Source organism: Serinus canaria, chromosome 21 (genome assembly GCF_022539315.1).
Source record: "Serinus canaria isolate serCan28SL12 chromosome 21, serCan2020, whole genome shotgun sequence".
Classification (NCBI taxonomy): Eukaryota; Metazoa; Chordata; class Aves; order Passeriformes; family Fringillidae; genus Serinus; species Serinus canaria.
The window spans coordinates 6,112,695-6,136,749 of record NC_066334.1 but is presented as its reverse complement, the minus strand read 5'-3'; the positions used below and the strand labels follow the sequence as shown (position 1 = coordinate 6,136,749).

Below are 24,055 nucleotides of genomic sequence, written 5' to 3'. Positions count from 1 at the left end.
CCAGCCCCAGCCCCGCTCCTCCCCGCAGGTTGGCCGCGATCCCCGGGGCAGGGCCGGGCAGCTCCCCAGCCATTCCCACTTTTCCTTTCCTTTATAAACGCCTTTTCCCTTCTCCCAGCTCATTCCAGACCAGCAGAACTTTGGATTCCTCGCAGCTCTTCTTCCCTTTTTTTCCCCCCTGCAGTTACTGGCCTGCTGCCAGTCCCTCTCAGGGCCAAAGTTTTATCTACAGGGATATTTTATTTTCCTTTTCAAGCCCAGCCCAGCTGCACACGGACTAAACCCCCGCTCCTGGGGCGAGCTTCACTCGGCGGAGGAGGAGGAGGAGGACGAGCAGCAGGAGCTGCCTCTGCTCCAGCCCAGGCTGTCAGGATGGATTTATGGCTTTAAAAGGAGTGGGGGGGAGGAAGGAAAATTCCCTGCAGGAGCCAGAGCTGGCAGCGCAGCCCAACGAAACCCGGAGCGGGGAGCGGCAGGATGGCTTCGGCAGCCGGACCATGACCGAGCTCGGGCTTTGCTGGGCCCCCTCAGGTGGATTTAAGGCAGTTTGGGCAGGACCAGGCTCTGCTATGTTGGCCAAGGTGCTGTTCTCCCTTCTTCTGTGGCTGCGGTTCGCTGCGGGGCAGGACACACCTGAGCCAGGTGAGTGCCGGGAAGGCGAAGCGTTCCTGCTCTGCTTTACCCCGTGCCCTGCCTCTCGCTCTCCTCACAAACCCTTTTCACAATAAAAGCCGAGCCTGCCGCGCTGTTTGCCCTTTTCCCGTGGCTGCATTTCGCTGCGGGACAGGACACACCTGAGCCAGGTAAGTGCCGGGAAGGCGAAGCGTTCCTGCGCTGCTTTTCCCCGTCCTTGCCTCCCGCTCGCCTCCAAAACCTTCTCAGAATGAAAGCTGAGCCTGCCAAGCTGCTGTGGGTGTTTAGAAGCGCTTGTGCACGAGAAATCTGTCGGCAATTGCTGCTTAGAAAGTGATTTTAGAGGAAAAAATTTTAGAGGAAATTGTTCCAGAAATTTACAGAGTTTAGAAAAGCTCTCGCTGCCCACCGAGGGCTCCGGGAGGAGCCAGGCGGGATTAACGCTGCGCTCGGGGCTGATCGCTGACATTCGATCGCTTCAAACGATTCCTCCCTCCTGGGAGCTGCTGGGGGGAGCTGATAACGGGGCAGGCCTGGAGAGCTGGCACCGGGAAAGGACGGAGGGATCCATGGAGGGATCCATGGAGGGATGGAGGGATCCATGGAGGGATGGAGGGATCCATGGAGGGAGGGATGGATCCATGGACGGATGGAGCGATCCATGGATGGATGGATGATCTCCCACTCCTGGGCAGGACTCACCCCTCAGCGGTGGCTGAGCTGCTGCAGTTCAGTCTGTCCTGGTGGGGAGAAGGTTCTGAGGCTGCAGGGACGGTTCTGGTCGGTTCTGAAGCTGCAGGAATGGTTCTGAGACAGCAGAGACAGTTCTGGTTGGTTCTGAAGCTGCAGGGACGGTTCTGGTTGGTTCTCAGTGGCTGCAGGGACGGTTCTGGTTGGTTCTGAAGCTGCAGGGACGGTTCTGGTTGGTTCTCAGTGGCTGCAGGGACGGTTCTGGTTGGTTCTGAAGCTGCAGGGACGGTTCTGGTCGGTTCTCAGGGCACCTGGGAACTGCAATGCACTGGGAAACCAGAGGGAACCTCGTGTCTGTCCCTCCATGTCCCACTGGGGTCTCTCCCTCAGTGTCCCAGGCTGGATTTTATCCCTCAGTGTCCCAGTTGGGTTCAGATCCCTCACAGGGTGCTGGGCTCTGTCCCTCAGTGTCCCAGGGTGGCTTCTGTCCCTCAGTGTCCTGCTGGGGTCTGTCCCTGTCTCCCAGGCTGCATTTTGTCCCTCAGTGTCCCACTGAGGCAGGAACAGTGCTGCAGCTCCTGCCATTGTCCCCACTCTCCAAGTCCACCCCGGCAGCAGCAATTCCCATTGTCCTGCCCTCCTGCCACCCTGGAGCCTGTGGCACTGTCCCAGCCCTGCCCTCCTGCCACCCTGGAGCCTGTGGCACTGTCCCAGCCCTGCCCTCCTGCCACCCTGGAGCCTGTGGCACTGTCCCAGCCCTGCCCTCCTGCCACCCTGGAGCCTGTGGCACTGTCCCAGCCCTGCCCTCCTGCCACCCTGGAGCCTGTGGCACTCTCCCAGCCCTGCCCTCCTGCCACCCTGGAGCCTGTGGCACTTTCCCAACGCGTGGCATTTCCCTGGCATTTCCCAGCCCGGGCTCTGAACAATGCTCAGGCCTTCAGGGGCTGTGACAAAGCCAGCCCTGGCATTCCAGAGGGGTTGTGCCCTGCTCCAGAGGCTGTGGGGGGGTTTGGGCTGAGCTGGGTTTGGATTGAGCTGGGCTGGCTTTGGGGCTGAGCTGAGCCAAGCTGCCTTTGGGGCCGAGCTGGCTTTGGGGCTGAGCCGAGCTGGCTTTGGGGCTGAGCCGAGCTGGCTTTGGGGCTGAGCCGGGCTGGCTTTGGGGCTGAGCCGGGCTGGCTTTGGGGCTGAGCCGGGCTGGCTTTGGGGCTGAGCCGGGCTGGCTTTGGGGCTGAGCCGGGCTGGCTTTGGGGCTGAGCCGGGCTGGGCTGGCTTTGGGGCTGAGCTGAGCTGGCTTTGGGGCTGAGCTGAGCTGGCTTTGGGGCTGAGCTGAGCTGGCTTTGGGGCTGAGCTGAGCTGGCTTTGGGGCTGAGCTGGGCTGGCTTTGGGGCTGAGCTGGGCTGGCTTTGGGGCTGAGCTGGGCTGGCTTTGGGGCTGAGCTGGGCTGGCTTTGGGGCTGAGCTGAGCTGGCTTTGGGGCTGAGCTGGCTTTGGGGCTGAGCTGGGCTGGCTTTGGGGCTGAGCTGAGCTGAGCTGGCTTTGGGGCTGAGCTGAGCTGGCTTTGGGGCTGAGCTGGGCTGGCTTTGGGGCTGAGCTGAGTTTGGGCTGAGCTGAGCTGAGTTTGGGCTGAGCTGAGCTGGGTTTGGGCTGAGCTGCCTCTGGCCTCTCCCCCTGTGGGCAGGAGATGCCCATCCCAGCCTGGCACAGCTCCTGGTGCCTTGTCCAGCGGGGCTGTGGTGGCACAGGAACACTTCAGCCATGGAGAAGAAGGAAGAAGGTAAAAAAGAACAACCTGTCTCCACCCTAAACCTCCATCTTGCTTCATATTTATTTCTATATTCTAAAACCCCAAACTTTAAGTTTTCCACCCTGTGATATCACACACTTTAACCAACTCCACCCCCACAATCCCAGTGCTATAATTCCATTTTGGAACCTTTCTCCACATCCCCAGCTCAGTTCAGGGCTCTCCTGTGGGTCTGTGCCTTTAAACACAGAAAATTTCAAATCCTCAGCACGCGGGGCTCCGACACCAGCGGTGAGAGAAGACAACCGTGGGATGTCAGAGCCAGTTACCCCAGACAGGAGCTGATCCCTGCTGGCTGGGAGGGAGCCCCAGAGCCCCGGGGCTGTGTGAATCAGGCTGTGCTCAGCTCCCAGCCCGCAGCTCCTCCAGCGGATGTCTCCTGTCAGCATCGCGGGGAAGCCTGGCCAGCTGCTTTCCTCCTCCTGGAAAAGCCAGCAGGCAGCGTTGTGTTTCCATGGTGACGTTTTTGCTCCCACATCCAGCCCTTCAAAACACTTCTGAGCCCGGGACATCCACCCAGGCTGAGGCAGGGGGTGACAGCAGGGCCCTGCTGTGTCCCTGTCCCTGCCCAGGCTCCAGCAGAGCGCAGGGATCACATCCTCAGTCAGCCCTGACCCTCCAGGAGTCAGGGGAGCCTCATGGGTGTCCCTTTCCCCCCTGAAAAGTGAGAACTCCTCCTCTGGCACCTGGCCACGCCGTCTGAGGCCAGGGAAGTGCCTGAAAGCAGCAGCTGCTTGCGTGAGCAGGGATTTGGTGGCGAGGAACCTCCAGCCCCACCTCTGGCACGGATGGCATGTTTGTGCTGGATGCAGGACAAGGAGCGGGAGGAAGGATGAGGGAATTGAGAGCCTGGACCTGCAGGGAGGCTGATTGCAGTGTCTGGTTGCTTTGTGAGCCTTGCCACGCTCCTGACGGGGGCAGAGCCTTTGTCTTGATTTGTTTTTAATTTATTCTTTCTGCTGAACAGGAGGAATTTGCTTCCATCTGGTGCAGGAGTGAGTGCTGGCGATGGGATGGGGTTTGGATGAAGGAGAAGCCTTCAGAGGCTGTTTTGGACCCACAGAGGGTCCCTTCAGCTCCAAAACACCCCCCTGCCCTCCAGCTGCTGCTCTGGCTAACCAAGGCAGAGCCCTGTGGGTCAGCCTGGGGCTCTCCCTAATTAACAGCAACGAGAAATGGGGAAAGCAGCATTTAAGGGATGGGGTTATGGTGCCCCAGAGCTGCAGGGTGCAGACAAAAGGACATGGCTGGGACCCCCCAAACCTTTGTTTTTTGGGGTTTCACCCAAAAGGAGCATCCAGCTGCTTGACTCCCCAAACCTTTGTTTTTTGGGTTTTCACCCCAAAAGGACACAGCTGTGACTCCCCTTTTTCCTTTTGGGGTTTCACCCAAAAGGATTTGGCTGGGACTCCCCAAACCTTTGTTCTTTTGGGGTTTCACCCAAAAGGACACAGCTCTGACTCCCCAAACCTTTGTTTTTGGGGTTTCACCCAAAAGGATTTGGCTGTGACTCCCCTTTGTCCTTCAGGGGTTTCACACAAATGACGCAGCTCTGACTCCTCTTTGTGTTTTGGGGTCTCACCCCAAAGGACATGGCTGGGACTCCCCAAACCTTTGTTCTTTTGGGGTTTCACCCAAAAGGACACAGCTCTGACTCCCCTTTGCCCTTTGGGGTTCCACCCAAAGAGAAACAGCTCTGACTCCCCAAACCTTTGTTTTTTTGGGGTTTCACCCAAAGGATTTGGCTGTGACTCCCCTTTGCCCTTTTGGGGTTTCACCCTGGTGCTCCCCAGCTGTTCCCCACGCAGGTAGCTGTGTCAGCAGTGGGATTTCTGCTCCCTGGGGCGAATTCCCAGCTCCCCTCCCAGTGCCTGTGCACATGACCCCGTTGTTTACTGCTGCAGGAACGTCCTTTGGCCACTGCTCCCTGCCCTGCCAGCCCCAGACGCTTTTCCAGCTGCTCCTTGCGACATTTGGGAATGAGGGACACTTCCCAAGGCAGCGAGGAGCAGAGGGGAAGAACAGCCCCGAGCTGCCAAGGTCCCTCCCCGTGCCCTGCCAGCCAAAGCAGCAGCTTGTGCTCCTTCCAGCAGAGATCAGAGCTGAGCTCTGCCTTCGTGCAGGCAGCAGCAGCCAGAGCCCTGCTGGGATCTCACTGGGATCTCACTGGGCTGGCTGGGATCTCACTGAGGATCTCACTGGGCTGGCTGGGATCTCACTGGGCTGGCTGGGATCTCACTGGGCTGGCTGGGATCTCACTGGGATCTCACTGGGCTGGCTGGGATCTCACTGAGAGCTCTGGGCTGGCTGGGATCTTACTGGGCTGGCTGGGATCTCACTGGGATCTCACTGGGCTGGCTGGGATCTCACTGGGAGCTCTGGGCTGGCTGGAATGCCACTGGCTGGGACTCCCCTTTGTTCTTTTGAGGTTTCACCCCAAAGGACACAGCTCTGACTCCCCAAACCTTTCTTTTGTGGGGTCTAAACCCCAAAGGACACAGCTGTGAGTCCTCTTTGTTCTTTTGGGGTTTAATCCAAAAGGACACAGCTCTGACTCCCCAAACCTTTCTTTTTTGGGGTTTCACCCCAAAGGACACGGCTGTGAGTCCCCTTTGTTCTTTGTGGTTTCACCCCCAAGGACACGGCTGGGAGTGCCCAGACTGAGCAGGTTTTGTGCTCACAGCACTCCACTCATGCTGCTCCTTCTCTCCCCCCTGCCAGCTCCCCAGCCATCCACCTCCAACACCGAGGGCGACCTCCTCTTCCTGCTGGACAGCTCCGCCAGCGTCTCCCGCCATGAGTTCTCCAAAGTCAAGGAGTTCATGTGGGACCTTCTGCAGCCTTTCACCTTTGGCCCGAGGGATGTCCAGACCAGCATCATCCACATCAGCACCACTCCCAGCATGGAGTTCCCCTTTGACCAGCACCTGACCAGCAGCGCCCTGCAGAAAGCCATCGGGGCCACGCGGCAGCTGATGGGTGACACCAACACGGGCCAGGCGCTGTCCTACGCCAGGGAAAAGCTCTTCAGCAGCCAGGCTGGGGCCAGGCCAGACGTGCCCAAGGTGCTGGTGTGGGTGACAGACGGCTTCTCCACGGATGACATCTCGGAGCCCATGCAGCTGCTGAAGGACAGGGGGGTGACCGTGTTCATCGTCAGCACCGGCCGCGGCAACTTCCTGCAGCTGTCGGCAGCGGCCAGCCCGCCCTCGGACAGACACCTGCACTTCGTGGACGTGGACGACCTGCCCATCATCACCCCGGAGCTCAGGGATGCCATCCGAGGTAGGCTGGCACCGGCAGGGGCAGCAGGGCTCAGCCTGGCCTTGGGAGGGTGCGGGATGGGGCTGGTTGCTGGAGGGGATCCTGCAGCTGGGGAATAACGAGATCTGACCCCGTGGCTCAGAACAACTGAACAATTGCTTATTAAACTGTTTTATATTACATTAATAGTATATTATAAATAAACTAAAGGGAATAACGAGATCTGACCCCGTGGCTCAGAACGACTGAACAATTGCTTATTAAACTGTTTTATATTACATTAATAGTATATTATAAATAAACTAAAGGGAATAACGAGATCTGACCCCGTGGCTCAGAACAACTGAACAATTGCTTATTAAACTGTTTTATATTACATTAATAGTATATTATAAATAAACTAAAGGGAATAACGAGATCTGACCCCGTGGCTCAGAACAACTGAACAATTGCTTATTAAACTGTTTTATATTACATTAATAGTATATTATAAATAAACTAAAGGGAATAACAAGCTCTGACCTCATGGCTCAGAACAATTGCTTTATTAAACTGTATTATATTAAATTAATGTTATATTATAAATACACTAAAGGGAATAACGAGCTCTAACCTCATGGCTCAGAACAATTGTTTTATTAAACTGTATTATATTACACTAATAGTATATTATAAATAAACTAAAGGGAATAACAAGATCTGACCCCGTGGCTCAGAACAATTGTTTTATTAAACTGTTTTATATTACATTAATAGTATATTATAAATACACTAAAGGGGAATAACGAGACCTGACCCTGTGGCTCAGAACAATTCAACAATTGTTTTATTAAACTAAATTACATTAATGCTATATTAGAAATACACTAAAGGGAATAATGAGTTCTGACCTCATGGCTCAGAACAATTGCTTTATTAATACTATATGATATGATATTAATACTATATTATATGACATTAATACTATATTATAACTACACTAAGGAGAATAACAATCTCTGACCCCATGGTTCAGAACAACTGAACAATTGCTTTATTAAACTATATTACATTATTGTTATATTATAACTACACTAAAGAGAATAAATAACGTGCTCTGACCCCCATGGCTCAGAACAACTGAACAATTGCTTTATTAAACTATATTATATTACATTAATAGTGTATTATAAATAAAGAGAATAATGTGCTCTGACCCTGTGGTTCAGTGGGCTGAACAATTGCTTTATTAAACTATATTAAATTAATGTTATATTATAAATACACTAAAGGGAATAATGTGCTCTGACCCCATGGCTCAGAACAACTGAACAATTGCTATTATATTATATTATATTATATTATATTATATTATATTATATTATATTATATTATATTATATTATATTATATTATATTATATTATATTATATTATATTAATTACCTATACTAAACGGAATAATGTGCTCTGACTCCATGGTTCAGAACAATTAAATAATTGCTTTATTATTATTATTATTATTATTATTATTATTATTATTATTATTATTATTATTATTATTATTATTATTACATACTAAAGAAAGCCCTGTGACTGTCTCCAGACACAGTTAAGCACAGCTTCGAGCGATTGGTTAATTAATACAAACAATTATCACCAGAATCCCATTACCAAATCCCTGCCACAGGTCCCAGTGCAAACTTCTGGGAGGTCTGGGACAAATATTTGCCCTTGGAATATTTGGGTGAGTGGCACAGCTTCCCTTGCCGGAGCTGAACTTGTGTTTGTGAGGAGCTGGAACTCTGAATTCCTTAAAACCCCGCAGCTCTTTGGGATGAGTCACTTGGGTCAGGCATCTGCAGAGCCCCGGCAGGGCAGGAAACGCCCCCACCTGCCCAGCTGTTAACCAGAGCGTTCCCAAACGGCAGCGATGCCACCCCAGCCAGCTGTGACACAAACTGCCCCAGCCCCCTGAGGTGACTTTCACCCCCAGGGTGGTTTTTATTATTTTTATTTATTTTTTTCTCTCACAAGTTTCTGTCCCCGTGCCAGCTGATGGAGGAACACAAACGTGTTGAGCTCATTTAAAATGGGATTTGTGTCCCTGGCAAGGGTTTGGTCCTGTCAGCTCCCTCCAAATGTTTGGGATAGATCTGACTCCCTAAAATCCTCCATGCAGGGCTGAGACCTCCAACCCTTGCAGTTGTTCTCTCCCAAAGCACAAATCAAGGACAGTGCCTGCTGTCAGCACGGAGGCTGCAGGACAGGAATGGTTTTGTTCCAGAAATCCCAGTTCCAGCGTGTTCCACTCTGCCAGACCCACGGCCTGACTTGGCCAGGCCAGCCCTGGGAGCAGCCCAGCCCTGCCTCAGCAGGCCAAGGGTTACTCTGAGCTCCTCACAGGCTGCAGGGGGCCTGGGAGAGGGAAATGCCACTGGGAATGCCACTGGGAATGCCACTGGGAATGCCACTGTGCCAGAGCTAGCTGCATGGGGAGTGCCAGTGTGAGACCCCAAAAGGGCAAAGGGGAGTCCCAGCCGTGTCCTTTTGTGTGAAACCCCAAAAGAGCAAAGGTTTGGGGAGTCAGAGCCAAGTCCTTTGGGGTGAAACCTCAAAAGAGCAAAGGTTTGGGGAGTCCCAGCCATGTCCTTTGGGGTGAAACCCCAGAAGAATAAAGTTTTGGGGAGTCACAGCCATATCCTTCAGGGTTAGACCCCAAAAAAGAAAGGTTTGGAGAGTCCCAGCTGTGTCCTTTTGTGTGAAACCCCAAAAGAACAAAGGTTTGGGGAGTCAGAGCCAAGTCCTTTGGGGTGAAACCTCAAAAGAGCAAAGGTTTGGGGAGTCCCAGCCATGTCCTTTGGGGTGAAACCCCAGAAGAATAAAGTTTTGGGGAGTCAGAGCCATATCCTTCAGGGTTAGACCCCAAAAAAGAAAGGTTTGGAGAGTCCCAGCTGTGTCCTTTTGGGTTAAAACCCCATAAAGAAAGGTCTGGGGAGTCCCAGTTGTGTTGTTTTGTGTGAAACCCCAAAATACAAAGGTTTGGGGAATCCCAGCTGTGTCATTTTGGGTTAAACCCCAAAAGAAGAAAGGTTTGGGGAGTCACAGTTGGGTCCTTTTGGGTTAAACCCAAGAAACAAAGGTTTGGGGAGTCCCAGCCATATCCTTTGGGGTTAAACCCCAAAACACAAAGGTTTAGGGAGTCTCAGCTGTGTCCTTTGGGGTGAGACCCCAAAAAAGAAAGGTTTGGGGAGTCCCAGCTGTGTTGTTTCATGTGAGACCCCAAAAAACAAAGGAGATCCAAACCCTGCAGAAGTCAGGGCTGCTGTGCCTGAGGGCAGCCCCCATCCTGTGAATCCAGCACAGGATTCAACCCTCCTGGGCTGGGATTTTAACTCCAGCTGAGGCTCCCCCACGAATCCAGGGCTTGCCAAGTGCCAGACTTTGGTCACATCACCAGATTTTGGTCACATCACCAGATTTTGGGTCACATTTCACCTTCATCCACTGCTCCCTGCCTGGAGGAGGCAGCCCTCAGCCACCACCCCTCCTGGCATGGCAGGAATTAATTAATTCCAACCCTGGCACGGCCCAGACTGCTTTAATTATCACTGCTCTCTTATCTTCATCTCCTGCTACTGTTAAAAAAACCCCAAAACCAGTGGAGGTTTTTGGAGAGGCACAAACAAGCTTTGTCAGGAGCTGCTCTCCTCCTTCCCTCCCCTCTCCAGGCAGGGCTGTTTCCTGCCTGCTGCACAGAAATTCCAAACCAAGGCTCCCTGCCAAGCTGCTGCTGCCTCAGGTGGGCTCAGCCTCCTCAGGGAGACTCTCCTGGCTGTGCTGGAGCTGAAGTGGCTCCGGAGCTGCTCTGGGAGGGGGGCAGGATGGGCTGGGGGTGTTCCCTGCCTGTTTGTCCCAGTGCAGCTCCCAGCCAGGCTGGCTGTGGCACAGCTGGCTCCTGGCAGGCACCTCCACCCTCCCCAGAGGGAGGGGAAGGTCCTCAGGCTGTGCAGGAGCTCAGGTTCCTTCTGTGGGATCTCAGATGAGCCCAAAATGTGGAATTTGGTGCTCTCCTGCTGGGGAAGGACCCCGTTGGTTGTGAAACCGAGGCATTCCTGGGAGCTGACATCAGCCCTGTGCCTGCAGCCACTCGCTCAGGGCTCAGCCCAGTTAGGCTGGGGCTGCTGACTCCTGCCAGCCTTTGGCACCAGCTCCTGAGCCAGGCTTTGCAGGAGCCTGCAAGCCCTGGGCATCAGCACATCCCACTGAGCTCGGGGCAGAGCATTTCTGACCCAGAGCAGCTCCTGGGAGAGTCCTGCTGCAGGGAAGGCTTTGAGCTCTGCTGGTTCTCCTCAGGCCAGGCAGGAGAATCTGTCCTGGTCTGGGTCTGAAAAACTGCAGGAGAATCTGTCCTGGTCTGGGTGTGAGAAACTGCAGGAGAATCTGTCCTAAACTGGGTCTGAGAAACTGCAGCAGAGCCTGTCCTGGTCTGGGTGTGAGAAACTGCAGCAGAGCCTGTCCTAGTCTGGGTGTGAGAAACTGCAGGAGAGCCTGTCCTGGTCTGGGTCTGAGAAACTGCAGGAGAGCCTGTCCTGGTCTGGGTCTGAGGAGCTGCAGGAGAGCCTGTCCTAGTCTGGGTCTGAGGAGCTGCAGGAGAGCCTGTCCTAGTCTGGGTCTGAAAAACTGCAGGAGAGCCTGTCCTAGTCTGGGTGTGAGAAACTGCAGCAGAGCCTGTCTAGTCTGGGTCTGAGAAACTGCAGGAGAGCCTGTCCTAGTCTGGATCTGAGAAACTGCAGGAGAGCCTGTCCTAGTCTGGGTCTGAAAAACTGCAGGAGAGCCTGTCCTAGTCTGGGTCTGAGAAACTGCAGGAGAGCCTGTCCTAGTCTGGGTCTGAAAAACTGCAGGAGAGCCTGTCCTAGTCTGGGTGTGAGAAACTGCAGGAGAGCCTGTCCTAGTCTGGGTCAGAGAAACTGCAGGAGAGCCTGTCCTGGTCTGGGTGTGAGAAACTGCAGGAGAGCCTGTCCTAAACTGGGTCTGAAAAACTGCAGGAGAGCCTGTCCTAGTCTGGGTCTGAAAAACTGCAGGAGAGCCTGTCCTAGTCTGGGTGTGAGAAACTGCAGGAGAGCCTGTCCTAGTCTGGGTCAGAGAAACTGCAGGAGAGCCTGTCCTGGTCTGGGTGTGAGAAACTGCAGGAGAGCCTGTCCTAGTCTGGCCCTGAGGAGCTGCAGGAGAGCCTGTCCTAGTCTGGGTCTGAGGAGCTGCAGGTGAGCCTGTCTTAGTCTGGTCTGAGGAGCTGCAGCTGGGATTTGGGACAAATCTGTCCTGTTTTGGTTGTTCTTGCTGCTGTTTTTTTTTCTTACCCTCATCCTGAAGGCAGCAGCATTCCTGCAAATCTGATTTTGTGAGTCGTGCTGCAGGGAAGGCTTTGAGCTCTGCTGCTCTCACCTGGCCCTGAGTCCCAGCAGGTGAGCACATCTCACACCCTGCAGATGGACAAGTGCTGTCCCCCCTGCCAGAATCAGAACCTTGTCCCACTCACATCAAACAGAACCAGGAGTGATTCCTCCCAAATCCCAGCTGCAGCTTCTCTGACCCAGACTAGGACAGGTTCTCCTGCAGCCAGGTAGGACAACCTGTCCTAATCTGGGTCTGAGGAGCTGCAGGAAAGCCTGTCCTAATCTGGGTCAGAGAAGTTGCAGCTGGGATTTGGGCCAAACCTGTCCTGTTCTGGTTGTTCTTGCTGCTGTTTTTTCCTGCATCAGGAAGGCAGCAGCATTCCTGCAAGTCTGATGCTGATCTCTGCAGGGCTCCTGGCTGCAGGGCAGTGTCTGCAGTCCCCAAGAGGCAGGAGCTGGAGGGAAAGTGTCACCAGCTGAGTGTCACCAGGCAGGCACTGGCTGGCTCCAGCACACGATATTAATTATTAATAATTAATAATTATTATTAATTATTGCTGCTTCCCTCTGGGAGCAGAGGGGCTGGGAATCACATTGAGTGTTGGATTGAGCCCTTTTCTGTCCCAGAGATGGGTCTGAAAATCTTTCATTTTATTTTCAGTCTCATGTGCAGGGTGAGACAATACAGATGTTATAACTCACGCTATTATAATCAGAAGTTAATTATTTCTTAATTATAGTACATTGTGTTTTTTGGCTTATTTGCTTTAGCTGCTGCACCATGTTGTAAATGTTTTAAAGCCAACCATCTAAAATTGCCCCTCAAGGCTCCTACTACAATGCATCTTTCATGGTTCTGTTTCTCCAAAGTGTCTAATCTTTTTTTGTTAGGTCATCTTTTGAAACTTCTTTCTGGTTCCATTTCCCTCCCCACAATGTCTGTCCTGTTCCACTCCTCAGTCAGCATTTCTTATCTCGAGGTTTGCACACAGATGCTCGCTGTGTGAGCCTGCTCTTTGAGAACTCTCTGTAAATCCACCCCTCACAAGTGTGGGCATTTATTTCTTTATTTTCTGGGCTTTATTGCCCTCTTTATACGCTGAATTCATCCAGGGCTCTGGCAAGGAGGGGCAGAGCAGTTTGCTGAGGGCTCCCTGCCCCTTGTCCTTTGATCTGCCCCCTCCATTCACATTCCCAGCTCCCTCATTTCCATCCCCTGAGCTTTTGGCAGGAGTTTGGGCAGCCCTGAGACCTTTCCTGTGCTCCCTGTCCCTTTGTGCCTTGGCCCCTGGGGTTTGTGGGGCTCCCAGAAGGGTGCAGCGCCCCGGGACTGGGGATGGGATGGGCACAGGGCAGGGAAATGTTCCTGCCTGCCTGCCTGGGAGAGCCAGGGAACAGCTCAGAGGAAAAACTGAGCCGGTTGGATTTGGTACAGGGAAGTTGGCAGGGCTCAGAGCAGCTCGGGGGAGGAGAGCTGATCCTCTCCCAGCTGAAGGATGAGTCTGGGAGGGCAGAGCAGCCCCAGCTGGCAGCTCTGGGAGGAATTTTGTGCCTCTGTGCAGTGGGGAGCCAGTGAGAGCCACCTGGAGTGCTCTGAGTGCCTGAGCATGAGCTGGAAGGTTCTTTTGTAACCATTTAGGGGCACTTCAAGGCTCTTAAAAATCATTTAAAACCAGAAGAGATCTCCATGTCACTTCCCTGGAGTTAGGAACAAAGTCCTGTGTCTCTCTGGAAGACCAGAGAACTGTGGAATTCTGCCCCAAATGGGCACGTCAGAAGGGTCAAGGAGCAGAGGGAGCTGCCCAGCACCACCAGAGGGATTTGTGGTCTGGATTTGTGGTCTGGATTTGTGGTCTGGAGCTCCAAGGCAGCCCGAGGCTCAAAGAGAAGCAGTCCCCATCCCTGGTGGGTTTAACAAAGCCTGGGTGTGGCTCTGGGTGCCAGGGTTGGGTTGAGGGGTTGGGGCTGGGTTGGACTCGATGGTCTTGAAGGTCTCTTCCAACCTGGGGATTCTGGGATTCCGTGGATTCTGTGATTCCGTGTTCTGTGAATTCCATAATTCTGAGGATTCTGTGATTCTGTGTATTCTGTGATTCTGTGTTCTGTGAATTCCATGATTCCGTGGATTCTGTGATTCCATGGATTCTGTGGATTCTGTGATTCTGTGGATTCTGTGGATTCTGTGATTCTGTGGATTCTGTGGATTCTGTGATTTTGTGTTCTGTGAATTCCATAATTCTGAGGATTCTGTGGATTCTGTAAATTCTGTGGATTCTGTAAATTCTGTGGATTCTGTGATTCTGTGGATTCTGTGATTCTGTGGATTCTGTGTTCTGTGAATTCCATGATTCCGTGGATTCTGTGATTCCATGGATTCTGTGATTCTGTGGATTCTGTGAATTCTGTGATTCCGTGGATTCTGTGATTCCGTGGATTCTGTGATTCCGTGGATTCCGTGGATTCTGTGATTCCGTGGATTCTGTGATTCCATGGATTCTGTGATTCCGTGGATTCTGTGAATTCCATGATTCAGTGGATTCCGTGACTCAGGGCAGGCAGAGTTGAGGTGGCACAAGAGGGCTCTGAGTGCTGAATGTCACAGAACAAGGGAGCTCTGTGAGCCCTGCAGGAGGGGTGACCTCAGCCGGGCTGGCACTGCCCAGGCTGGCACTGCCCAGGCTGGCTCAGCAGGGCTGGCACTGCCCAGGCTGGCTCAGCAGGGCTGGCACTGCCCAGGCTGGCACTGCCCAGGCTGGCTCAGCCGGGCTGGCGCTGCCCAGGCTGGCACTGCCCAGGCTGGCTCAGCAGGGCTGGCACTGCCCAGGCTGGCACTGCCCAGGCTGGCTCAGCCGGGCTGGCGCTGCCCAGGCTGGCACTGCCCGGGCTGGCTCAGCTGGGCTGGCTCAGCCAGGCTGGCACTGCCCGGGCTGGCTCAGCTGGGCTGGCTCAGCCAGGCTGGCACTGCCCAGGCTGGCTCAGCCGGGCTGGCGCTGCCCGGCTGGCACTGCCCAGGCCCTGCCCTGTGCCCTGGGCACTGGCACAGAGCAGAAGTGGAGCTCTCCAGGCTCTGGGCTGCTCCCTGGGCTGGGGTTTGCTGGTTTGGGTTCACACACGGGGGATTTCCACCAGGAAATGGATTTGTAGGGAATTCATTCTCTGCAATGGATTAGAGATCTAGGCCACAGCTCTAAATCTCCAGATCTAGACCAGAGCTCTAAATCTCTTGATCTAGACCAGATCTCTAAAGTTCTTATTAATTTATTATTAATTAATTTAATTATTTATTTATCATTAAATTTATTAATATATGTTATATAAATATTTTATATAAATATAGAAAGTATATTAATATATAAATATATTCATATATACATATATCAATATATACATATAAAAATGTAAATATTACTATGTATATATAAAATATAAAAATATAAGAAATATAGAAATCTATTAAAGTATAACTATAGACATATTTAGATGTAAAATATACATAAATATGAATATCTAAAATTAATAAGAATAAAATATGAAATACAAAATATTGTTAAATATAAATATATAAATCGAATAAATATTAATATTCAATATGTATTTAAATTTAATTTTTATTAAATGCTGAAGTATTAAATATAAAAATAGAAATATCGAGTATTATATTATTAAATATACAAATATTGTTACAATTTAAATATATAAAACAAAATAGAATATACCTCTATTAAATATGAATATATTAATTATAAATAAATATATATAAAATATAGAAATGTGAGTATATAACTATAAATGAAATGAAAAATTTTAAAGAACCCTAAAAAATAGAATAAAAGCTTTTAAAGCACCTCTCAGTAATGAGAGATTTCTGAATAAAAAAATATATAAATAAATAAATATATAAATATAAATATAAATATAAATATAAATATAAATATAAATATAAATATAAATAATAATGATAATAATAATAATAATAATAATAATAATAATAATAAAATATAAATTTATAAAATAAATAAAACCCTTGGTGAGTGCAGGGTGCTGCCAGCTGCATTGCTGACCCAGGAGGGCTGGGCCTGCTCCTGCTCCGGGGGCGATGCCAGCAGTGACCTCTGTCCCCTGTCCCCTTTCCAGATGTCATCCAAGCCAACCGGCTGCACGCCACCGACGTCACCTCCAGCAGCTTCCGCCTGGTGTGGCCGCAGCTGCTGTCCCAGGAGAGCGGCTTCTACAGCCTGGAGTACGGCCCTGGAGCCAACCCTGCAGCCAGGAGGAGCCTGCAGGTGCCCGGGGCCCAGAGCAGCCTCGTGCTCAGCCAGCTGGCACCTGGCACCACCTACGAGGTGACCCTGGTGCCCGAGTCCAACGAGCGCTACTTCCCCCCCCAGAGCACCAGGGTCACCACCCTGCCAGGTAAAGGGACAGGGCTTGGGGCACCAGGCTCACCACCCTGCCAGGTACCAGGGTCACCACCCTGCCAGGTACCAGGGTCACCACCCTGCCAGGTAAAGGGACAGGGCTTGGGGCACCAGGGTCACCACCCTGCCAGGTAAAGGGACAGGGCTGGGGCACCAGGGTCACCACCCTGCCAGGTAAAGGGACAGGGCTTGGGGCACCAGGGTCACCACCCTGCCAGGTAAAGGGACAGGGCTGGGGCAGCAGGGTCACCACCCTGCCAGGTAAAGGGACAGGGCTGGGGCACCAGGGTCACCACCCTGCCAGGTAAAGGGACAGGGCTTGGGGCACCAGGGTCACCACCCTGCCAGGTACCAGGGTCACCACCCTGCCAGGTACCAGGGTCACCACCCTGCCAGGTAAAGGGACAGGGCTTGGACCTTGGGGCACCAGGGTCACCACCCTGCCAGGTAAAGGGACATGGCCTGGGCCAGGGGCATCTCTGTGCCAGGTAAAGGGGTAGGCCTTGGACCAGGGTCACTTGGGGCACCAGGGTCACCTCTCTGCCAGGTAAAGGGGTAGGGCTTGGGCCTTGGGGCACCAGGGCCACCACTGTGCCAGGTAAAACTGGCATGGCTTGGGCCAGGGACACCTCTGTGCCAGGTAAAGGGGTTGATTTGAATTCCTTCCTGGGTTGATTTGAATTCTTTGCTGGGTTGATTTTAATTCCACGGAGTTGATTTTAATTCCACTGGGTTGATTTGAATTCCCTGCTGGTTTGATCTGAATTCCTTGCTGGGTTGATTTTAATTCCACTGGGTTGATTTGAATTCCCTGCTGGGTTGATCTGAATTCCCTGCTGGTTTGACCTGAATTCCCTGCTGGGTTGATCTGAATTCCTTGCTGGGTTGATCTGAATTCCTTGCTGGGTTGATTTTAATTCCACTGGGTTGATTTGAATTCCTTGCTGGTTTGATCTGAATTCCCTGCTGGGTTGATCTGAATTCCCTGCTGGGTTGATCTGAATTCCCTCCTGGTTTGATTTGAATTCCCTGCTGGGTTGATTTGTATTCCACACCCTCGCAGCCCAAGCTGATGGTCAATAACGCTCATCAAATCCCCTTTCCCCCCTCTCTCCACTTTTCCCAGAGGAAATCAGCCCAGCTCAGGTTCTCATCTCAGACTCTGGGCCCCGCAGCTTCCAGGTGAGCTGGGCTCCCGTGCTGGACAGCGTGGCCACCTACCAGGTGCTGTACGGGCCCCTGCCAGGGAACTCAGCCCAGGTGCTGCAGGTGGATGGCAGGCACAACAGCACCCTGGTGGAGCACCTGGCACCCAACACCACCTACCTGGTGACAGTGACAGCCATCTACAGGTCTGGGAAGGAGAAATCCCTGTCAGCCAAGGCCTGCACCCTGGAAGGTGAGCGAGGGCAGCACCAGGAGGGGCCCCAGAGGGTCACCTGCCCCGAGGGGGACTCAGAATCCAGTTCCTGGGTGGAATTTATTATTCAGAATCCAGACCCTGGGTGGAATTTATTATTCAGAATCCAGTCCCTGGGTGGGTTTTTGTTATCCAGAATCCAGTTTTTTTATTATTCAGAATCCAGTCCCTGGGTGGGTTTTTGTTATCCAGAATCCAGTTTTTTATTATTCAGAATCCAGTCCCTGGGTGGAATTTTATTCTTCAGAATCCAGTTTTTTATTCTTCAGAATCCAGTTTTTTTATTATTCAGAATCCAGTTTTTTATTATTCAGAATCTAGTTTTTTTTTATTATTCAGAATCCAGTCACTCGGTGGATTTTCGTTATTCAGAATCCAGGTTTTTTATTATTCAGAATCCAGTCCTTGGATGGATTTTTATTATTCAGAATCCAATCCCTAGGTGGAATTTATTATTCGGAATCCAGTTTTTTATAATTCAAAATCCACCACCTCCCTGGACAGCCATTCCAGAACTTTTCCCCCTTTCTGTAACAAACTTTTCCTCAATACCCAACCCGAATTTCCCTTGCTCCCGTGTGCTCTCAGCCCTTCAGCAGGGATGTGCGCAGTGATTTCCTCTCTCCACCAAAGCCAGGCTGTGCTTCCAGCATCCCCAGGGATGGGATCAGGGATCCCTCTGGAACAATTCCCGGCACCAGCAGGGCTTTTCTCTCCGCAGAGGGCTCCAGGGTGAGGCACCTCCGCTTTGAGGACGCGGGTCCGAGCAGCGTCAGGGCGTCCTGGGACTCAGCGGCCGGCGCCGTGCGCGGGTACCGGGTGCGCTGCCGGCGGCAGAGCGGCGCCTCCTCCGTGCTCAGCGTGGCCCCGCAGGTGCGTGAGAACCGGCCAGAAAAGGGCGCCTTCCGCGAGGTTTGCCTGCGCTGAACTGCAGGAAAACCTCGGGGAGCTGGTGGGGAGGGAAAGCACGGCGCGGGGAGGAGAGGGGAGAGGGAGAGGATTTTTTGTAAGGGAAGGGGAGAGGGAGAGGGATGAGGAGAGGGAGAGGAGGAGGGGAGAGGGAGAGGTGAGAGGGAGAGGTGAAGCGAGAGGGAGGCGGAGGCAGAGATGGAGAGGGGAGGGAGAGGAGAGGGAAGATGTGGAGTAGGATGGCATGCAGAGCGGAGGCAGAGGCAGAGGCAGAGGGCAGAGCAGGCGGAGAACCGTAGGCAGAGAACGAGGCAGAGAAACGAGGCAGGGGAGACGAGAGGGAGAGAGGGGAGGGAGAGAGGGAGTAAAGAGATGAAAGGAAGGCGCGAAAGGGAGGGAAGGGAGAGGGAGAGGGGGGGGAAGGTGAGGAGAAAGAGAGAGAATGAGAGGGAGCGAGAAGAGAGAGCAGCGAGAAGAGCGGGTAGAGAGGGAGAGGAGTAGGGAGATTTAGGGAGTTCCAGGGAGAAAGGAGGGAGAAGGTATAGTATGTCATATGTATAGTTAGTATTTTTATAGAAATATAAAAATATCTCTATCTATATACTACATTATTATAGATATAATCTATCTATCTATATAGATCCTCTAGATATGCTAATCTATCTATATATAGATAATATATATATAAAAAATCTACCTATTTATCTATCTATCTGTATAATCTATCTATCTATATATATATAGATAATATATATAGAATATATATATATAATCGATTTATCTATATATATATAATATAGAGATATATATGTAATCTATCTATATATAGATAATATATATACATATAAAATCTATCTATCTATTTATCTATCTATCTGTATCATGTATCTATCTATCTATCTATCTATCTATAGATAATATATATAGATTATATATATACAATCTTAATATATATATATAGATTATATATATAATCTATCTATCTATCTATAGATTATATATATATAATCTATCTATATATATATAGATTATATATATATATACAATCTTAATATATCTGTATATATATATAGATTATATATATATATATACAATCTATATATATTATAGATTGTAATATTGGGGTTTTTTTGCAAATGGTAAAATGGATTTTAGGGGTGGTTTGTTTTTGGTTTTTTTTTTTCTCTCTTATTAAAATTTACTGTCACTGACACGTTTTGTGAAAAATCCTTTCCTTAGGATTTTTTCTCCTGAGAAGCTGAGAAGCCTCAGGAAAAAAATGTAAAAAATTCTTACCTGCTGCTGTGGGATGCAGCAGGTGGATCTGGGATTGGTCTCAGCTGGTTGTTTCTAATCAATGGCCAACCCCAGTCCAGTCTGGGACTGTCTAGGTCAGATTTTGTTATTCATTCCTTTTCTATTCCTAGCCAGCCTTCTGCTGAAATCCTTTCTTCTATTCTTTCAGTATAGTTTTAATATAATATATATAATAAAATAATAAATCAGCCTTCTGAACATGGAGTCAGGGTTCTCATCTCTTCCCTCATCCTGAGACCCTTGAGATCACCATCCCAATTTACCCAATTCCTCTCTCCCCCTGTTTTTCAGGTGCACAGCGTGCTGCTGAGTGACCTGCCCCGGGGCAGCAGGGGCAGGGTGTGTGTGCAGCCCCTCTACAGCCACCAGGCTGGCAAGAGGCTCTGCCGCAGCCTGCACAGGCAGCCAGGTGAGCTCCGGCATCCCTGGAGACAGCAGAGGGCTTGTATCGCTTCTTTATTGTGTGAATGCATCCGTTGTTTATTGCACCAGTGCATCAGTTGTTTATTGCACGAGTGCATCAGTTGTTTATTGCATGCATGCCTCAGTTGTTTATTGCACGAGTGCATCATCAGTTGTTTATTGCACCAGTGCATCATCAGTTGTTTATTGCACGAGTGCCTCAGTTGTTTATTGCACCAGTGCATCATCAGCTGTTTATTGCACGAGTGTATCATCAGTTGTTTATTGCACGAGCGCCTCAGTTGTTTATTGCATGCGTGCCTCAGTTGTTTATTGCACGAGTGCATCATCAGCTGTTTATTGCACCAGTGCATCAGTCATTTATTGCATGAGTAACTCAGTTGTTTATTGCACGAGTGCCTCAGTTGTTTATTGCGTGAATGCATCAGTTGTTTATTGCACCAGTGCATCATCAGTTGTTTATTGCACGAGTGCATCATCAGTTGTTTATTGCATGCATGCCTCAGTTATTTATTGCACGAGTGCATCAGTTGTTTCTTGCACTCATGCATCATCAGTTGTTTATTGCATGAATGCATCAGCCTCGAAGGGGAAGAGTTCAGAGAATTAAAGTCCAGGCTAAAAGGTTTCTGGCATTGCTGCCTTGGGAATGACCAAAATTGGGCTTTCCCCCCGTTTTTAGGAGTAAGACTCCTCCTAGTGGAGTTTATTGCAGGCAGGAGGAAGAAGAGCGCAGCAGAGACATGTGCATAAAAATACTTTTATTTATTTATTTATTGACTTTATTATGTAGATATTGTTTAATATTATATAAATTATTACCTTTACTTAAATTATTAATTTATTTATTAATATTATTTAAATATTATATAAATGCATTTATTTATTAAAATTTATTAATGTTTTTAATGCATAAAATACATTAATTTATTAAATTCATTGTATAAATATTATTTCATATTATATTACTTGCTATTAATTCAACTATTGATTTTATTAATAATTAATTAATATTAATAACATAATAAATACATGTATGAATTAAAATGTACTTATGCTTTTAATGCAAAATTGCATTTATTTATTAAATTTATTATTTGAATATTATTTAATATTATATCAATGTTAATTTAATTGTTAATTTATTTATTAATTTGATTTAAATATTTATTATTTATTTATTTATTTATTTATTTATTTATTTATTATTTATTTATTTATTTATTTAAAGTGATTGATGCATTTAATGCATAAAATAAGGGGTGACACCCCTGGCTCAGGTGTGGAGAATGGGTGGCCAAAGCTGACATTTCCCTTCCTCATGTTCTGACATTTCTATTCCTTCCATTGTGATATTTCCATTCCTCATGTTCTGACGTTTCTATTCCTTGCATTCTGACATTTTTATTCCTCATGTTCTGACATTTCTTTTCCTCGTGTCCTTCCAGCCACAGAGTCCCAGGGCTACAGGCACAGGCAGCAGGACAGACTGCAGTGAGCTCCTTCCCAGCAGAGCAAATCTCTCGGATGGACAAAGATTTGGACCAAAAGGAGGAGCCAGGGGAGGAAAGCAGCTCATCCCCCAGGCTGTGCCAGCCCTGGAGGTGCCCAGCCCAAACCTGGCCCCAGCCAAGCCCTCCCAGGTCTAAAGGCTTGGCCTGGCTGCATGGAACAGCCAGGGTGACTAAAAGATGTCACTGAAAGAAAGATGTCACTAAAAGATGTCACAAAAAGAAAGATGTCACTAAAAGATGTCACTAAAAGATGCCACAAAAAGAAAGATGTCACTAAAAGATGTCACTAAAAGAAAGACGTCACTAAAAGATGTCACTAAAAGATGTCACTAAAAGATGCCACAAAAAGAAAGACGTCACTAAAAGATGCCACAAAAAGAAAGATGTCACTAAAAGAAAGATGTCACTAAAAGATGACACTAAAAGATGTCACTAAATGAAGATGTCACTAAAAGATGTCACTAAAAGAAAGATGTCAATAAAAGACGTCACTAAAAGATGCCACAAAAAGAAAGATGTCACTAAAAGATGTCACTAAAAGATGCCACTAAAAGATGTCATTAAAAGACGTCACTGAAAGAAAGATGTCACTAAAAGATGCCACAAAAAGAAAGATGTCACTAAAAGATGTCACTAAAAGATGTCATTAAAAGACGTCACTAAAAGAAAGATGTCACTAAAAGATGTCACTAAAGATGTCACTAAATGAAGATGTCACTAAAAGATGTCACTAAAAGAAAGATGTCAATAAAAGATGTCACTAAAAGATGCCACAAAAAGAAAGATGTCACTAAAAGATGTCACTAAAAGATGCCACTAAAAGATGTCATTAAAAGACGTCACTGAAAGAAAGATGTCACTAAAAGATGCCACAAAAAGAAAGATGTCACTAAAAGATGTCACTAAAAGATGTCACTAAAAGAAAGATGTCAATAAAAGATGTCACTAAAAGATGTCACTAAAAGAAAGATGTCAATAAAAGATGTCACTAAAAGATGCCACAAAAAGAAAGATGTCACTAAAAGATGTCACTAAAAGATGTCACTAAAAGATGTCACCAAGATGCCAAATCCGCCCCCGTTTCACAGAAAGTCGAGCCCCAGGCAGGAGGCAGTGGTGGACCCTCCCTGCTCCCTGCTCTCTGTTCATTCAAGGTCGATGCAAGTTTCTTTCTGCAGCTCGTTCAGGACCTGGCTGTTCATCTTCCCCCTGAAAAATCCATCCCTGCATCCTCCCCGTTCCCTCCAGGGAGCCTGGAAGGAATGAGAGAGCAGGAACCCCAAATTCCTGGGGGTGTGCTTCCCTCCAGGAGCAGCTCAGAGCCCAGACAAGCCAGACAGAACCATCTCAAACATTCATTTTTGTTCCTGTGCTCCTGCCTGGGTCATTGCTCTGGGAGTGCTGCTGTCCTGGTGGAGGTTAATTAGCCCGTGCTGTCACTAATTACAGGCAATATAATTCCTCTGCACTCTGAGCACACTCAGCACATCTCTGGTGTCTTGTCTTGGGCTTCCACCCAGTGCTAAGCTTGAGCTACACTTAAAAAAATCAATGTTTTTAAGGAAAAAAAAAAGAGTAAATCTGATTATTTCCCTTTTTCCCCTAAGCTTGAGCTCACTGTCTCAAACCCACTCTGGAAAGGGGAGCTGGAGGGGAAAAAAAAAAAAGATAAATTAATTATAAATATCTAATGACCAAGCAAATGGTTTCAAAGTTCAGGGCTTAGGGCTGTAAAGAAATGTAGATATTTCTCTGCTAAACCCCAGCATCAGGGGGAACACCCTCCCTCAGTAACTCCTGCTGTATTTTAAATTTATTGCTTATTTTCCCTCCATGTGGAACTCGGTTTTGAAGCAGTGCTGTTTGTTGGAGAGCCTAAATTTTATTTAAAACAGCTTTAAACATCTCCTTTTGGAGCTGAGAGGAACTTTTATCCCTGATTTTGTCTCCTGAGAGCTGAATCCTTCCTCTGCACCTTTCTGGAGTGTTTTTCCTCGGGCTGCCTTGTTCAGGAGAGGAGGGAGGTGAGTCACTCATTAACTCCATAAAGAGATTTTTCACCTGATTTGTGCCCTCCTCTGGAATGTGCATTTGTGACTGATTAATCTCAGTGTGGAAAGGATCACAAAGCCCCTGGAACCTGCTGATGCAATAAAAGGATTTTGTTTCTTCTTGCTGTAGGACAGAAATTAAGTTTGCACAACTCCCTGCCTAGTTTATTAATGCATTCATTTTCATCCCCTCACAGCTGTAACAAACCCTTTTGAAGACAATAAAATATAAATACAAGA

At 49.0% G+C, this 24,055-nt stretch overlaps 1 protein-coding gene and 1 long non-coding RNA gene across 14 annotated transcripts in view; one reads left to right on the top strand and one right to left on the bottom strand.

Annotated features, from left to right (window-relative positions):
• LOC127060334 (uncharacterized) overlaps nucleotides 1-2,462 on the bottom strand; it is an 8,110-nt gene extending 5,648 nt beyond the window's left edge. The window contains exon 1 of the long non-coding RNA XR_007779264.1: nucleotides 795-2,462. This is a non-coding gene — a long non-coding RNA (uncharacterized LOC127060334). The remainder of the gene's footprint in view (nucleotides 1-794) is intronic.
• On the top strand, nucleotides 54-24,055 carry VWA1 (von Willebrand factor A domain containing 1). Of its 13 annotated transcripts, XM_050982547.1 has the most exons (10): nucleotides 54-642; nucleotides 5,848-6,411; nucleotides 15,898-16,268; nucleotides 16,313-16,399; nucleotides 16,443-16,485; nucleotides 16,554-16,577; nucleotides 17,308-17,580; nucleotides 18,323-18,474; nucleotides 20,119-20,236; nucleotides 21,699-21,888. In XM_050982547.1, the coding sequence occupies exons 1-10, from the start codon at nucleotides 381-383 to the stop codon at nucleotides 21,746-21,748; spliced, it is 1,944 nt and encodes a 647-aa protein (XP_050838504.1). In that variant the 5' UTR covers nucleotides 54-380; the 3' UTR covers nucleotides 21,749-21,888. The 13 variants fall into 13 exon arrangements, with proteins under 13 accessions (XP_050838504.1, XP_050838507.1, XP_050838505.1 ...); XM_050982550.1 differs by lacking the exon at nucleotides 20,119-20,236 and having other exon boundaries at nucleotides 18,323-18,380; nucleotides 21,716-24,055; XM_050982548.1 differs by lacking the exon at nucleotides 16,554-16,577.